Below are 16,708 nucleotides of genomic sequence, written 5' to 3'. Positions count from 1 at the left end.
AAAATTGTAGGGATCTTTCAGCCTCTCTGGACAGCAATTTGAAGACTGTTTATTTCAAAGAAAAAAAAAGTGTTATGTTGTTCCGTTCTTTCTGTTCAAGGACTTCATGTCCTTAGCTCACGCAAGAGAGTGGCTTCATTCAAGTTTGGAATTGTTCTGATGCTCCTTCCTTTGGAAATGGGGTTAAAAGTATAGAAAAACAATTTTGAAAATACTGTATACAGTAGCCACGTAGACTGTTTGGCTCTAAAGTGTCAGGGAAATTTATTTTGGAGCAAGTGCAACTTGTTTGGCTTTGGTCTGAACTTCCTCTGTCTATCTAGGGACCCTCTTCCTATAAGCAAAGTCATCAAAACCTTTGCTTATTACTGACAAAAAAGGTTCATTTGAATGAAGTCTGTGAAATCTTGTATAATAGGACCTTTATTTTTTGTATGAGGAACAATAAATTCAAAGTGAATTTTTTTTTTTACAGAAAAATAAACATTTTAAGAAACTCTGCATGAATAACTGGGTTTGTAGCCAGTATTTATTCTGTTTTGCTTAACAGTGCAAAAATAGAATAGCTAATGCATTAGTCTTGTTACCTCTGTTAGCAACAAAAGGAGAGAGGAGGGGAATCTCCATCCTTTATTGGTTGTGGGGGAAAACATAGTGACAAAGGATGAGGAAAAGGCTGAGGTACTTAATGCCTTCTTTACCTCAGTCTTAATAGTAAGATCAGTTATTCGGGTACTCAGCTCCGGAGCAGAGGGACAGGAAGCAGAATTTCCCCCATAATCCAAGAGGAAATGATGAGTCACCTCCTACACCACTTGGACACACACAAGTCTGTGGGACCAGAGAGGATCCACCCAAGGGTGCTGAGGGAGCTGGGGGAAGTGCTCACAAAGCCCCTTTCCATCTTTTGCCAGCAGCCCTGGCTAAGTGGAGAGGTCCCCATTGGCTGGAGGTCAGCAAATGTGACACACATCTACAAGCAGGGTTGGAAGGAGGATCCAGGGAAGTACAGGCCTGTGAGCCTGACCTCGGTGCCAAGGAAGGAAGGTCATGGAGCCAGTTGTCTTGAGTGCCATCACACAGCACGTACAGGACAATCATGGGATCAGGCCCAGCCAGCATGGGTTTGTGAAAGGAAGGTCCTGCTTGACCAACCTGATCTCCTTCTGTGACAAGGGGATCCACTTAGTGGATGAGGGAAAGGCTGTGGATGTGTCTGCCTGGACCTTAGTAAAGCCTTTGACACAGTTTCCCACAGCATTCTCCTGGAGAAACTGGCTGCTCATGGCTTGGCCAGGAGTGCTCTTTGCTGGGTAGAAAACTGTCTGGATGGCCAAGCCCAGAGAGTGTTGGTGAATGGAGCTACATCCAGCTGGCAGCTGGTCACCGGTGGTGTTCCCTGGGGCTCAGTTGGGGCCAGTTCTGTTTAATATCTTTATCAATGATATGGACAAGAGGATCAAGGGCACCCTCAGTCAGGCTGCAGACACACCAGGTGGAACATGAGTGTTGATGTGCTGGAGGGCAGGAAGGCTCTGCAGAGGGATCTGGACAGGCTGGATCCATGGGCCGAGGCCAATGGTATGAGGTTCAACAAGGCATAATGCTGGGTCCTGCACTTGGGTCACAACAACCCCAGGCAGTGCTGGGGGAAGAGTAGCTGGAAAACTGCCTGACAGAAAAGGACCTCAGGGTGCTGGTTGACAGTGGTGAACATGAGCCAGATTGTGCCCAGGTGGTCAGGAAGGTCAGTGGCATCCTGGCCTGTATCAGCAATAGTGTGGCCAGTAGGACCAGGGCAGTGACTGTCCCCCTGTACACGGCTGCACCTCAAATCCTGTGTTCAGTTCTGGGCCCCTCACTTCAAGAAAGACATTGAGTGCTGGAGTGAGTCCAGAGAAGGACAGCAGAGCTAGAGAAGGGTTTGGAGCACAAGTCTGATGAGGAGCAGCTGAAGGAGCTGGGGGTGTTTAGTCTGGAGAAAAGTAGGCTCAGGGGAGACCTTATTGCTCTCTAGAACTGCCTAACAGGGGGTTGTAGCAAGGTGGAGTTGGTCTCTTCTCACAAGTAACAGGTGATAGGACAAGGAGAAGTGACCTCAGGTTGCACCAGGGGAGCTTTAGATTGGATTTTAGGAAAAATTTCTTCACTGAAAGGGTTGTCAAGCATTGGAATAGGCTGTCCAGAAAAGTGGTAGAGTCACCATCCCCGGAGGTGTTTGAAAGACATGTAGATGTGGCACTTAGGGACATGGTTTAGTGGTGGACTTGGCAGTGCTTGGTTAATGATTGAACTCAATTTTAATGGCTCTCTTTGCTTTTCAGCTAAAAAGAATTCATGGTATATGAACATAATGGAGGCATTTACTAATTTTCTGTCATATGCTTTGGTGACACTAGCATGAAGACAGGAAATTCTGAAATTAGAAATATTATAAGACATAGACCTGAGACACAGATCTGCAGGCATATGCCACTGTGCATGAAGGACGTGTTTGTTAACAGTGTCAGTAGTAGGTACTTAGATATGAAGGACTTTTTCCGGTAAAAACAAATGTGATGGGGAGGTGCGGTGTAAGTACACAGAGGCAGTGCTAATCAGAGAGCAAGGATGGGATCATGTGGTTCATCAATTGCTCATTTAATGCCTGGCTTGGTTTTCTCAATACAGAAAGAGTGGAAGAGATGCTTTTTCATTTTACAGTAAAAATCAAGACATGGGTCCTTACAGACCCGAGACTTTGATTATATCTCTCTAGGGCAAAATCACATGTGACAATGGCCTCATAACCTTGGTCAGATTAGTCTCAGAGCTGCTTCATCTGTGAGACTGCCTCAAATAAACTCCTGAGTGCAGGTGTTCTTCCTGCCTCTTCCCAAAGCATTCCATTTTCTCTGTTATCACCATCATCTTCCTCAGATGCCTCCCTGCTCATCAAGGTCAATCAAGGGTGAACGACAGACAAATGAGGTAATGAGGGACAGTGTTAAATGACTGAAGAGGGAACCCTGAAACCACAGATTAAAAAAAAAATAATTACCCGGAGAATAGGATTTTACCATACAACTTACTGCAAGATGTACAGGCATTTTTTCTGTCCTGCAATTTCTGGCTGGGCAATAGAAACTAATTATTTGACTGGAATGACTCATAATTCGCATGACCAGCATTTTTAGCAAGGCTCATTTTTGTCTTTGATTTTGCCAGTTGAGAAAAAAGTTGCCTTCTTCCCCTCCCAGGATTCCTTTCCTTCATTTTTATCACTCTGTCCTTCTTTTATTTGCTTTAACAATCTAATTCATGGCTATTTCATGATATATGCCATCACTGTTAATAGAGTCTTCTGCCATTACAACTCTGTCACGCATGTAAGTGCTCCATAATCAAGTTCTTGCTGAATCAAATTTCAAGCAGCAAGTGCTTACTGAGAGTGGGAGTTGAAGCTGTGGCCTCACTAAGCACTGCTGGTGATTTGCACTGATAGTACCTGATTTAAAATAATGCTGCTTCAATAACTTTGTACATCTGTTGATAACACATCATTGTATAATTTTTACAAAACGTAACCTGGCAAGGAAAATGCCCTTAAATATGATCTATTATCAAATTTTGTAACTTAGAAAATTACCGTAATTGTGCATACAGTTCTGAAAATTTATTTCTGAAAATGCAATGTGATTAGAAATTTCTGGAGGAGTTCTGTTTTGAAGAGATGTCATTGTGATTGCTGGGTAAAGGACACTTTTTAAGTATTATCCAGCACATCCCGGACTCTTAGCAACCTTATCTTTAAGGGCTGAACAGATGCTAGTGTAGATTTAGATCAAACATAAGGAAGAAATTTTTTATCATGGGGGTGGAGGGACATTGAAACAGAGAAGTTGTGGATGCCCCATCCCTGTAAGTGTTCAGTGTCAATTTGGATGAGACTCTGAACAACCTGATCTAGTGAAAGGTGCCCTGCCCATGTCAAAGGATGTAGACTAAATGCTCTTTAAAGGTCAGACCATTCTACGATTCTATGCTTGGAGCTTGGTTTGCATTCTTTTAACACCAACTGCAGAGATTTTGGTAGCCTCAGAGCACTTTGGTCCCAATATGCATGTTTGTTTTTTGGCTCTTTACAAATAATAGATTTCAAGCACACATCTGACCGTAAAAAAAGTGTTGGACATTTCTTTTGTTTCAGATGTTTTGCTGTAGCACAAAAATAAACTGATGTTTTTTGCAACTTTTGGACATTGGTAACAGACTTCTTTCCTATGATATCTGTAACGTTCCCTGCAGTGTTGACATGAGTGGGTTTAATCTTCGATGACTATAAGTTTTAAGATGACAGAAATTAACAAAATCCGATCAAGTCTAATCTTGGCCCTTACTTCATTTATTTGAATGAGTTGATTACTAAAAGGAGTGCTAAATGAACTAGTTACCAAGTTCTATCAGGGCTACAAACTCCTTCTTTTTCAAACTGTATCTCCAATTACAATCCCCCTCCACTCCTCAGAAAGAAAACACCCTTTAGCAGCAGATGAGGTAAGACAAGCTAAGGAGTCTGCATTTTGGGGTTTCTGTCAAATAATTCAGATGCCTTGTTGGTTATGCCCTCTTCTAGGTGTTTGTGAGGAGCAGAAACAAGTGCTGCAAAAGGAGTCACCACCACCAGATGGCTGATGCCCATCCAGTCCCCAGACAAGAGCTGCTTTGGGAAAACATGGCATTATATGATGTGAAATATCCCTTTGGTCAGTTGGGGTCAGCTGTGCCAGCTGTGTCCCCTCCCAGACTCTTGGCCACCCCCAGTCTACTCCCTGCAGGGGTCAGAGCAAGAGCAGAGGTGGCCTTGATGCTGCACAAACACTGCTCAACAATAGCTAAACCCCGCTCTGCCATCAGCATGGTTTGGCCACAGATCTACAGCACAGCACCGTACAGGCTGTGAGGAGAATGAACTCTGTCCCAGCCAAGCCTGTTACAGCAGTTTGTACCAGACAGTCTGCAGACTTCCTGATTTTTTTAGTGATTTCGTGCTATACTGGTAAACAAACTCATGATTCTTTATTATAGTGCAAGTTTTTAGTTCTTTTGTTAAAGTTATCTGACATTGTTCTAAATAATTTCTGACTGCTGAGTTTTAACTATTTAGGTAAAAATATTTCTATGCCATTAGCTTGCTTTTGAATCGCTACGAGCTTCGTGCTTCTGCTTTTTGGAACAAAGGCTTAAAAGAAAATTGCTCATCTGTTGTGCTGAAACTTTGCTGTGGAAAATTGGGCCAGAATCGAGATCTCTGAATATCTGTTTTTATGCCTTCAGAGGCTTGCTTTGATACTTGTAACATTGTCTCAGAGGCCTTTCTGCACTGTACAATCACTTAATTTATATTTGAGGCAATTTAATGTTACTATGGGGATTGAAATGCTCATTGCAAACTTTGAGTTGTTAGCTCTGATTTATTTATTTCTATTTTGTTAGTCTTTTCTAAAATACATAATGCTAATTTCTTAGCAATATTCTGTGTCTCTAACTGCAGTTCAAGTCAATTGGTGTGAATAGAATGTGATTTAAAGGCTATGTGTATCAGTCTTCAAGACATTGCATTAGGTATTTGAACTCAGTTGACATTTGATTTGCTGCTCCATTTTCCTACATCTCGTGTTCATCATGCCACGGTACTGTACCAAAGCTGCAATGATAAGTGCTATAGCAAGGTCTGGGAACAAATGAGGAGTTTTGCATTCAGTCTATTTCTATGCAGTGTAAATGGGCTTAAAGACACCCACCGAGTGATGAAGATAAAGCAAAGAGTTGGCTAATTTTTCTGTTCCTTTCATCTCTTACCTTAAGGTTCTGGAAGGAGAAAAGGAGGGAATTAAATAATCTATTAATTAAAATTCTGCATCAAGCAAAATATGCATTCTCTTTCAGCAGAGATGATGGTATGCAGTTATTTTTCTGAATGTTATTAATGGTTATTTTCATTTGTTTTGTCATAGCCCATAATTTCCTTTTCCTTATAAGTTATTTGTTTTACCTTGACTCAAAGTTCTTGGTCAATTTAGACAGTGAACTCGCAGTCTAGATCCCACAGTTAAGGTCATACCATTAGTGATCAAATGAAAACCCTAATTCTCATCTTGAAATCTCACTGTGTAAATGGTGGGACTGTTCACAAATGTGTCTTTTACAGTCATGAGTGCCTTGGAATGATTTTTCTTGCTCCAGATATTACAGATGCAGAACACAAATCGCAGATTAAGCCAAAACCAGCACGCACTCCCTCAGCAGTTTCTCTTTTGCTTTCTTTTTCCATTCTCTTGATCTATTGTGGCTTCTTAATATATACATGCTCCTCTTTGTAGTAGCACCACTTTGTAGTGGTGCCACCAGGGGAATGAAATACTTTTTTGCAAATGTACATAAACCTGAAACTTTGGACAATTAACAGCTTCTCCATCTATAAGAGTCTTCCATTATGCATCCATATAAGTGATTAGGCCAATAAATACAGAAGCAGCATGTCAGTGCTTTCCTTTCAGACACTCTTGTTGATTTATTATGAAGAATATAATGAAGAGAGCAGTCAGAGATGTTCTGCCAACTGTTATGGACTTTCTACAGCTATATACTAAATGCCTGTCTTCTAGACATGTCTTGATGCTTTGTGTATGTGTTTATGTTGGCATTCTAGTTCAAATCACTAGTGCAGTTTTTAAAGCAATTTCCCATCTTCTCAACTTGTGCTGCTTTGGTTTACATCAGCAGTCTGGTATATGAGATGGATTCCTTTCTGCTGAAATTTAACAAGCAGATTACCTGCTGATGGGTATTCAGCAAACGAAGACTAGGCTAGTCCAGAAGAAACCCCCAGAAATGTGGATGGTGTGGTGATCAGGTCCTTAGTGCCAGTTCTTCTGTCACGTTAAACAAACGTGATGTTACATATTTTCATTCATGTGTGTAATTAGATGAATTTGCAGGTACCTTGTCTTTATGCTGAGTGATATCCCATAAAATGAAATAAAATCAAAGTAAAGGAATGTTTATGTGACTAATAAGAGGGTATAAGCTTCTGATGTTTCCCAAAAGGTGATGCACTCTGGTCCATTCTAGGTCTGCCCTAGAATGATGGTCAGTGCAATAGGATCACATGATCCTATTCAGTGTGTACTGTCAGGTAGGTGTCATTGCCATAAAAAAACCTCTTATCTAGAGATGTTGACCTGTCTGAGTATCTGGTGACACCCCTCTGTGGTTGGCAGAATATTTTCACATATGTGTGTGATGGTTCTTATGTTTTACATGCTGATATGGCTCACTGATGGGCCAGTGGTTTTGGGGTTACAAATGTTTGCATACTGTATTCCTACATACCTTCATTACCTACACCAACTGTTCTGTTAAAAAGACTAAGTTTGTCTCCTGTTATGTCTTTGGCACCTTATTCCTCCCTTGCTCTTAACTGTTGTTAAAAGCTTTGTTTTGATTTGGGTCCTTTCTGCCTTTTGCTACCTCTTGTTCTCTCCACCACCAGTGCCTTTCACGTTTGCTTCTCAAGCAAGGCCTATGTGTTGGCTCTACATCTTGCACTGGATCACTACAGCATAATATGTCTTCACAGTGTTAATCATCAGCTTTACTTCCTTTGCTAGCTCCCTGTAAAATTTAGATTGTTCAATCCATGTAACAAGTGAAATAATCTCAAGGGAAGAAGGGAAACATTCTTTTAACCTATTCTATATGTAAAACTTCAGGTTAAGTGCTTGCTCACACAACTGAGAGGTGTGTCATTGAGTACATACCCACAGAGTACCCTATTCATAGCAATATAAGCCTGTGGGCTGCAAGGTAGTTCCAGGTAACTGCAATGTGTTGCTTGTCAGTTGAGAAAGTAGAAAAAAGAAAGCGGAAGCGAGGAAGCTGAAAAAATATTCTTGAGATGGAAAAGAGGAGTGGAAGAGAGAACAGAAAGACAAAACCAATGTGATGATACAGAAGCAGGGTTAGGGATGGAGAATGTAGTAAAAACTGAAAGACAAAAGTCTGAGTGTTCTGTTTATGTCTCAAAATTATTTTTCATAAGTAGCCTTTGTCTCTGTTTTGTTTGTCTCTATTTTGGAAATTTATTTCACTTTGCTGTACAGAAGAGTTGAAACTCCAGTCATTATAACAGTTTTCTGCATCTTTACTGTAGCTCACTGGCAGTGATGGGAAACGATTTTTTCACAACAGTTACAGGGAACTCTAATCTCAGTTTGCTGACACTTTCAGTATCTCCTTTAAAAACATTCTGTTCACATGTATAAAGCTGTAGGTACATCAAGCAGTTAAAGACTATTTCTTCAAGTTCAGGAAAAAGAGATAACATGACTGACATATTGCATTTCTTGAGTGGCATCATCCTATGATGAAAATAGTCTATTTTGGAGCTCCATTGCAATTTTACAGAAACTTTATAGTTGTAGAACTTCCTAAAAGATTGCTAATACCTGAAGCCAGATGTGTAGTTTGTAAAGTGTGTAGTATTGTTCTGTAGAGTCTTTCAGAAAGGTCCTGCTTACAAAACTCTACCTACTAAATACTAATAGAATTATACTTGTTTTGAAAGGCTTCCTTCCCAGAAGGACCTGGGGTATTGGAAACTGATGGTATTACTCTGGATATGTGCTTATCCCACTCCTCTGTTTTATTTTCAGCCATATGATATTAGAACTGTACATGGAAATTAAGAAATCTGAAAAGACAAATTAAGCTTATTTTGTAGGACTCTTTGCTTAAAATTTTTGTTTTTCTGACTTAGAAAGCTCCTCGTGGTTTTTGAAGTAGTCCAGGCTGAGGACACTGCTCTGCTTTATTATAGAAAGCTTTATGCAGTCTCTCTGGGAAAATCCAGAAACAATATCTCTTGCTTATAAATGTGCCAAAAATTGTATAAATTTGCAAATGATTATTTTTCCCTCTTGGGGCATAATTTCAGAGGAGATTGTCAGTATTTGCAGAACCTCATAAATCTTCCAAAAGTACCCTACAGTGAAAAGAATAGGTAGTCATAAAAAAAATAATCAAAAAAACAAAAGCCCAACAACTTGGTCATCTGTTCAGCAGAACAGCTTTTTATGTTTTATTTACAATATATAATTCTTGCTTTAACAGACTTTGACTCATCTGTGAAGAGATTTTCAGCATTCAAGCTTTACATGTAAATGTCAGAAGAACTTAGAACAGATGTACTGTATTTCCTATTTTTAAGCATGATACAGTCCTATGTTTTCCATAAGTTCTATAAGTTTCTAGTAGAGAGAAGGCAGTAGTATTAAAGTTACTGGACATCTGGTATAGCTGCAGAATATAAGCTAAAGTTGCCTTTTGTATTAAATAGAATTCTTTAGAATGAAGCTCAAACAAATGGTTGCAAATATGATATGTTTTATCCTGAGTGGGTGAATTCTCTATTTTACTGGTTTGAATTCACTCTCATATTTCTTTGAAGTGTTCCAGGATGGTTTTAATTTCTGTTGCAGTTTAATTTCATTGAGTAAAGGGACCACCTTGTCTTGTTTTGCTTTTTATTTCTGTTTGGTTATTTCACACTATTCATTTTAATCAACCTAGTTACTTAATCTAGATATTTGAATTTCAAATTCTACTTGCATAAGAATTGAAATTTGGGAATGCAGTGCTAGGTGTGCATGTATTAGCATGATTTACAAATTTCAGGTTTGGGAATATGATTATCTGAAAGACTGTGGAGAGTTGCCAAAGCACATGGCTGTGTGCACAGTAGTTTTTCTAAAGGTGGTTGTCATAAATGCAGTCATTCATCACCCTGAAATCCAGGAAATTCAAAGGCCACAAGGTGAGCTCTCAAAGTGTGCTCTGTCTTCCTTGAAAGGCAACAGAGATGACCTAGTTCCCAGTGACAAGGGAAAGGCAAGTGCTGTACCCATCTTCAGAAAAGGCTTAAAAATAAGGAACTAGAGGACAGTCAGCAGAACTGTGAGCTGGGGGAAGATTACAGAATATAACATCGTGATGTATCTTTTAGACACAAGGAGGGGAAGTTGCCTGAAAATGCATTTTTGCCTCACTGAAACTTTTGCTTTATCAGAGGAGTTGCACCAAATCTCCTGTCTTACTGTGTTCAGGAAGCTATTAGACATAAATGCTGCATACGTCATGAATCCAGCAGTTAGAGGTGGGTGGTAACTGTAGGAGAGCAGTAGGAAGTAGCATTTTTATAATGCATATGATAATTTTATATTGATATAAAAGGTAATCCTTGTATTTTGCCTTGATTGCATCTTTGTGCACAGACCAGTGGTTTTTAATTTCCTTAGGTAAATGCTTTAAATTACAAATATGTGGAAGACAGATATTTTCATATAATGACCTGATATAAAAAATAGATTCAGCTGATAAATAACGCAAAATTCTATCAAATAAAGTCAGATATTTAGGGGAAAAAACCCACTCTATTGCATCTCAAATGGAAGTGTGCTGAGGTTACAGTGTCTTTTACTATAAAATATTTATCCTTAGAGTCACTCACTGTGTTAGTAGAGTAGATTAATGAAACTTCCAATCTGATGTAGCAGAAGCCAATATCTAGAACTGTCCAGTAACAGTTAAATTTTCCTACTTACTTCATTCGCTTCTGGGTTTTGCTCTAGATTTGTTTAGGTGGCAACTCCCTACAACTCCTCCATAATCAAATAAAATCGTAATGATTTTCCTTAAATGCTTAACCACCCTAGTATCCACCCCTAGGAAAACAGAAATTTGTTTTCAGTCATTTGCTGGTTACAGACAGTGCCAGTAACTAGTTAAAGGTACACAGTGGCACCTCTTAAAACCCTACTTGTGTTGCATGAGTTTACGATCGTATAACATTTTTACAAAGATGGGTTATGCCATGATGTCTCAGCATTTTTTTAGTTTGGTTCACTTTTTCCTGTTTTAATTTCGTTGGTAGAGATATGTACAGGTTGTCCAGGGTAAAACCAGCTTCATCAGCAGTGGCACTTCTGTTTTCTTTGAGAAACTAGGAGGTAGCGTAGGGAACTGCTGCTGACCTCAGAGCTGATGGAAACTCAGTCTGGATAAAATCAAGATGTTTGCTGAAGCAATCAAAAAATGATAGATTTGAGACTTTTTGATTTACTGTGCCTTTTAGTTATTCAAGTTCACAGTCTAAGTAAATCACAAATTTCTGCTAAAGTCAGGGAGCTGCAACTCCTTGTTTTGTTTAGTTTCTGTCTTTGTGAGCTAGAAATATGAAGTTGTCCACTCACTTATACTTTTGTGACATCCAGTATGGATTAGTCTGAGTAATTGCTAAGTAAACAATGTCTACTTAAGCTATTTAAAATTCAGACTCATGTTCTTGAAACAATAGGGCTTCACATATAGTTTCCAGATGAGAACAAATTATTTTACAACTTAGCAATTAAGTGAATTAAGACATCACATTAAGTGATGTCTTCATGCTTCACTGTGATGTTTCAGAACTTCGGTGTCCTTTAACCAATGACGTACTGAAATAATCCTATCAAGGTTGCAGAAATGGTGAAGGAGTCAATCAAGACTTAGCTCTTGCTATGCCATGTTGTATTAACAGAGTATCACATGGCCTTTACTTTGAAGAACATGTAGTCTAAATGAGGAAAAACACACGTGGACTTAGAAAGGGTTATGAAGCACAGCAGAAGACGGGAAAAATGGCAAGCACAAGTGTCATTATTGTGGTATTATCTTGTTATGGGTGTAGTTGTAAGAGTTCAGTTTAAATTGAAAAGAATGGGCTGGGGAGAAGGCTGAGGGAGTCATGGGCAGTGAGAGGAGTGAGTGCTGCTGGGGGTAGAAGTAAACAGGAAAGTGAACGTGGAAGAGGGGGGAAGGCTGGAGGGAACAGAAAGGAATGCAATCTGGTCAACTGAATATTTTCAGTGCACAAAGAGTGGTTTGGTTGCTCTTTAAAACTGTCCTTGCTGTCTTGCATCTGTCCTGCTCCTTCCCCAGCTGTGTGCTGGGGAGGGCTAGGGTATCACTGGGGATGCTGTTCCCCAAGGACATGACGGAGTCCCCATCTGAGTTCTGTGCCCCACGGCCTCTGCTAGACCTTGTCTTCCCCTCCTTGCCAAGCACAGTCCCTGATTTAGCTCCTTCTGCAACTCCTCCAACCATCTGGAGTTCATGCGTCCTTCAGAGCAGCAGAACTAAAGTAGAAATCTTAGAATGGGGTGTGTTTGTATCAGTTCAGACTGCTGTTTTTTCATTTTTTAAAATTTTAATTAATATTTGTATATCTGTGTATCTTTGGGAAAATAATGTAAATAAAGTTGAATGTTTAATATAGTCCTTTATACCATTCTGAAATGGCTTTCATAAAACTTGTTAGAAGCTTCAAAATATTTTGGGTCTTTAAAGTGCTCATACTGGAAAAAAATCTAAATTTTGAAATGCATAATTTGTGGAGGAGGGAACAGGCCAACTGTTTAAATGGTGGTGTATCCTTTCCCCTTTTGAAAGAACCAAAACATAGTGCATTTTTAATGTTGATAACTCTCCATTAAAAACTTTAAATGCTCCTAAATGACTTTAACTCACTGAAGGACTGCCTCTTTCTTTCAGATGTGTTAGAATTCATATTAGCACTACATTGCCCTTGTTTCTGAATTATTTTAATGACGGCAGCCGCTCCACTGAGCTGTCTGTCAAGATGTGGGTGGCAGGCTATTATTTCACTTCATAAATCATAATTTACAGGGTTTTTTATATCCATCTTGGGGATAAACACTTTATGCTTTGTGTTTTCAGCAGCAATATAAAATGTAATTGATACTTGAAGCAATATGTTAGAAATATGGACAGAGAAAGCCAGGAGAGAAAAATCACAAATGTTTAGTTTTTCTGTGGGTTGGTCTACATACTGAGCATTTTTTCCATCTGATTTCATATTCTTAGCACTTCAACAGAGGATGATGATGAATTGCATTTACATGATTGCTGCCTGTAGGTTACTATAAGGATGTTTCTTTAGTTACAGACACTCAACAGATCCATTGGCTCAATGGGGTTATTTTGTACCATTTCTCATGCTGCTAAACTTACTGCTTTGTGCTATTGTCTTCCAGATTCATGAAAAACTGCACTATTATGAAAAACAGAACCCAGTGCCCATACTCCATGGTGCAGCAGCCTTGGCAGATGATGTAAGTGTCCCCTGCTGAGATCACGGGTCCCAAGTCTCCCAAAAAACTGTCTGCGAGCAGAACTCCTCATGGTGCAAACATATGAATGTAATCCGTTGAGCTGAAATCATAAGAAGCTGCAAATGTTTCCAAAGGTTCTGTCATCACCAGGCTTGTTGCTGATACTACTTCGATTTTTATTCACTTGCATGTTATAAAAACATTGCATCGATAGCCTCTTGCTCTGCTTTAGTAACTGTGTAATAAAAATTACAGGTTGGAACTCTCCTGGGAGGGGAAAAGTTGTCAACTATTAGTGTTTTGAGAAAGTCAAAGACAAGAGGAATGCTTTGGAAAAATAAAGACAAATGAGATAGCAGCACTGCTGACAGAACATGAGAAACAACAGATAATATTAAAGAAATGAAGCATATGAAATGCCTAGGATGGAGTCTTGTTAAAAAAAATTCAAAACTATATAACAGAAAGTATTGTAGTGATTTATCGATATTGGAACTTTCCAAATTACCTTCATAACCAAAAAATAAATTATAAAAGTGGTCAGCATTGATGGAGTAGTTAATTTCCTGTTACTATAATTTTTATTTTAAAGAAAAAAAATCCAACCTGCCATTTCTTGCTATTTGGTTAATTCTAGGATTCAGATGAATTGTGAACACACCTGTATAAACTATGACTGAACCTGAGGTAGGCCAGAATAGAGAAATGTTTAATAAACTGTGGTTTAGGTGAAATCCAGAAATCTTTGTTGCAATTGATGATGTCAGGCTGTTTTTTGGAAAAGGCAATATGTATTAGGATCCATTTCAAATACAGCATGTTTGAAACTTCACATACTTTATAGATGTTTTTAAATCTTAACTATCTCTTTGTATAATTAATAGCTTTCGATTCTTAATTTTTACAAATGGTTGAATGTTGTGAATTGAGAATGGTAACATTTTAATGAAAAACTGAATTAAACATGTTTGAAAACTTTTGAAGAAAGGATATAAGGTAATTTAATCATGTTTCAGTAGGAGGAGAGCTGTATCCTGTAACATACCAACTATAATAATACATTAGCTTTGACATCAGGCATATATTAGTAATATTTTTTTAACCTTTGAACAGCTTTGAATAATGTTGATAGTAATTTTGAAAATTAGAAAGCTGGTTGAAATTCTCTTCATTAAATTCTTGCTGACATATTAATAATCCTTGCTAATATTTGTGTTATGGATCTCTGCACTAAAATTCTTAATAAGAATAATTTCTTATTTTTGGATGCTAAACTTAGTTCTTGATATTTTCAGAAATGCTGAGCAATCTCATTCTTTGTTCAGCCCCATTTAAATGGTATAGTTTTGGAAATCCCCACATTAAAATACTCTGTCGCTCCTCAGTTGAGAGAGGTCGGGTTTTTAACTCTGAATGTATTACTGTGTATATATGGTAGTATTTTTAAAATGTACATATGTTGGGACATGATTGTTCCTAGACATCTGCCTACTTTTAAAGCACAGCTTCTTTTTAAAGATACTCTTGCTGGTTCTTCCTTGCTTGTGTGTAGCTGAACAGCTGATTTTATGGGCACTGTCCCACAGGGTGAGATGTCCTTTGGTGGCTGAAGTCAGGCTCCCACACTGCAGGATTTTATGTGTTTCCACAGTTATCAGCAAACTTTGTGGAACCAGATTTACATGGAGTGGGCTTTATAACTCCAAAACTCATGAAGTTTAAGGATTAAAGTGCTATTCAGTTTTTGGCATGTTTGTCTGACTAGATGTCAGCTTCAGGGATTTAAGAGCACTTTGGTGTTATAATACACAGTTTCATTTCAATAGCCTTTAAATTAATGTTTTGTCTTCCTAGTCATAGTAACTGTTCTAGAGTTAAAGGAGGAGATATTCTCAAGTGGATATTTCTGGTTTGATTTAAAGCCCAAATTTGAGGTGCTGTGATCACAAATAAAACTGTTTAATGTATTGTGTTATATTTTAATGCAATTTTAGAAGTAACAATTGTGGTGAGACTTTTCTAAACATTTTCATATTCCTAGCTGCCATACCTTCTCTCTTCTAACCCTCAGGGACTTCTAGGCTGAATTTCCCAGCAGAGATTCTGTTTGCTTCTTATTTGGACTTGGGGCTCTTGATCCCATGCTGATGATCCAAACATCACTGGCAGTATAGGTATATATGGCAAATGAGGCCTCTGGGTTGTTAGAAAGACTGTTCTGGCCAAAGAAGTTTCAGAACTTTCTCCAGAAGCTTTAAGGTGAGGCCTGGTGCTCCCCATGTCACCAGCCTCACTCCACATCTTCCCCTCTCTGTAGTGGCAGAAGAATGTGGTGAAATGTTGTGGTTCCTTCAACAGAGAATCCTAGAGGTGGTTCTCAAAGAGCTCTTCCTGCAGTGTTTGGCATGGGAGGTGATCAGCATGATTCTGGTGTGCCCAAAGTATGCCATGGAACTTCTACTACTGCTGATAGCTGTCACAAATCTCAGCAGTTCAACAACAAATAAAAATCCTCTCTAAAACTGCTGGAAGCACAACAAGTGATATCTGTTTGCTAATCTGGCAACATGACTTTCCTCTTTCTTTATTAATCTTTGTCTTTCTCCTCTTCTTCTATCACAAGGTGTTACATTTGCCTCAATTTTCCATTTTTATGGAAATATTTGGAAAAAAACAGATAAATTATATGAGGGATAACAAATTCATAACCATTTTATCTCTGAAGAAATAATTTTCTAAATTGTGAGACTAAAATGTGTATTAAAGCAGTAGCAAAATACTCTTTCTGTGTCTCACTGTTCTAAACCTTATGTGCCTGCATTTGCATTTGCACCACCAAAGCCAATGTCAGTTCTGCTGGAGTAATAGATGCTTGTGCACAATTCATCTGAGAGAAATGCTGAAGCCATCATTCCTACTGAGTGGTTACTAGTCTTCACCAGAGAAACACAAATGAATAGATTTTATTCTCTAGTGATGAGTAGTACAAGGTAAAGAATGAAAAGAGACCCAAGGGTAACCTGTGTCATATACCTGCTGTTATTGCTATCACAGAATATTTCCAGCTTTGCAGAGCTTTTCCATAGAACATGCAGACTAGATTGCATCCAGATTACCTCAATAGTTGGCTTTATGTGTCTAAAATACTTCATTGTGACCTTTCCTACAGAGATTGTTTTCTAATCTTTTGGTATTAAGACAAAAATATTGTTAATATTAGCACTGATGTACTTGCTGGGTACTTTAGCTATGAATTATACTTAAAAGGCTGTGGGACTGTAGGTGATGAATTTTTATTTCAGTCTGTTACACTTGTATTAATGTGAAGGTTAGAAAAAAAAGTATTCAAACCATGTCTGATGTCTATAATTGCTTCTAGATTTGTCTCTTAGATATATTTATGCAAAATATGTGTCTACCCATTTATCTTGAAAATTTATACAAAAGGAAAGTACAAATTTAAAATTAGGCTAGGCAAATAAAGTTACTTGCTGCAA

At 38.6% G+C, this 16,708-nt stretch overlaps 1 protein-coding gene across 4 annotated transcripts in view; it reads left to right on the top strand.

The window, feature by feature from the left end:
• MPP7 (MAGUK p55 scaffold protein 7) overlaps window positions 1–16,708 on the top strand; it is a 150,118-nt gene that overhangs the window by 73,047 nt on the left and 60,363 nt on the right. For all 4 annotated transcript variants that reach the window (XM_064636380.1, XM_064636371.1, XM_064636360.1 and 1 more), the window contains exon 5: window positions 13,134–13,211. In XM_064636380.1, coding sequence (XP_064492450.1) covers window positions 13,134–13,211 — 78 coding nt within the window. The remainder of the gene's footprint in view (window positions 1–13,133; window positions 13,212–16,708) is intronic.

The sequence above is a fragment of the Pseudopipra pipra genome, chromosome 1 (genome assembly GCF_036250125.1).
Source record: "Pseudopipra pipra isolate bDixPip1 chromosome 1, bDixPip1.hap1, whole genome shotgun sequence".
NCBI lineage: Eukaryota > Metazoa > Chordata > Aves > Passeriformes > Pipridae > Pseudopipra > Pseudopipra pipra.
The sequence above is the reverse complement of the archived record's forward strand: the minus strand, read 5'-3'. Positions and strand labels throughout refer to the sequence as shown.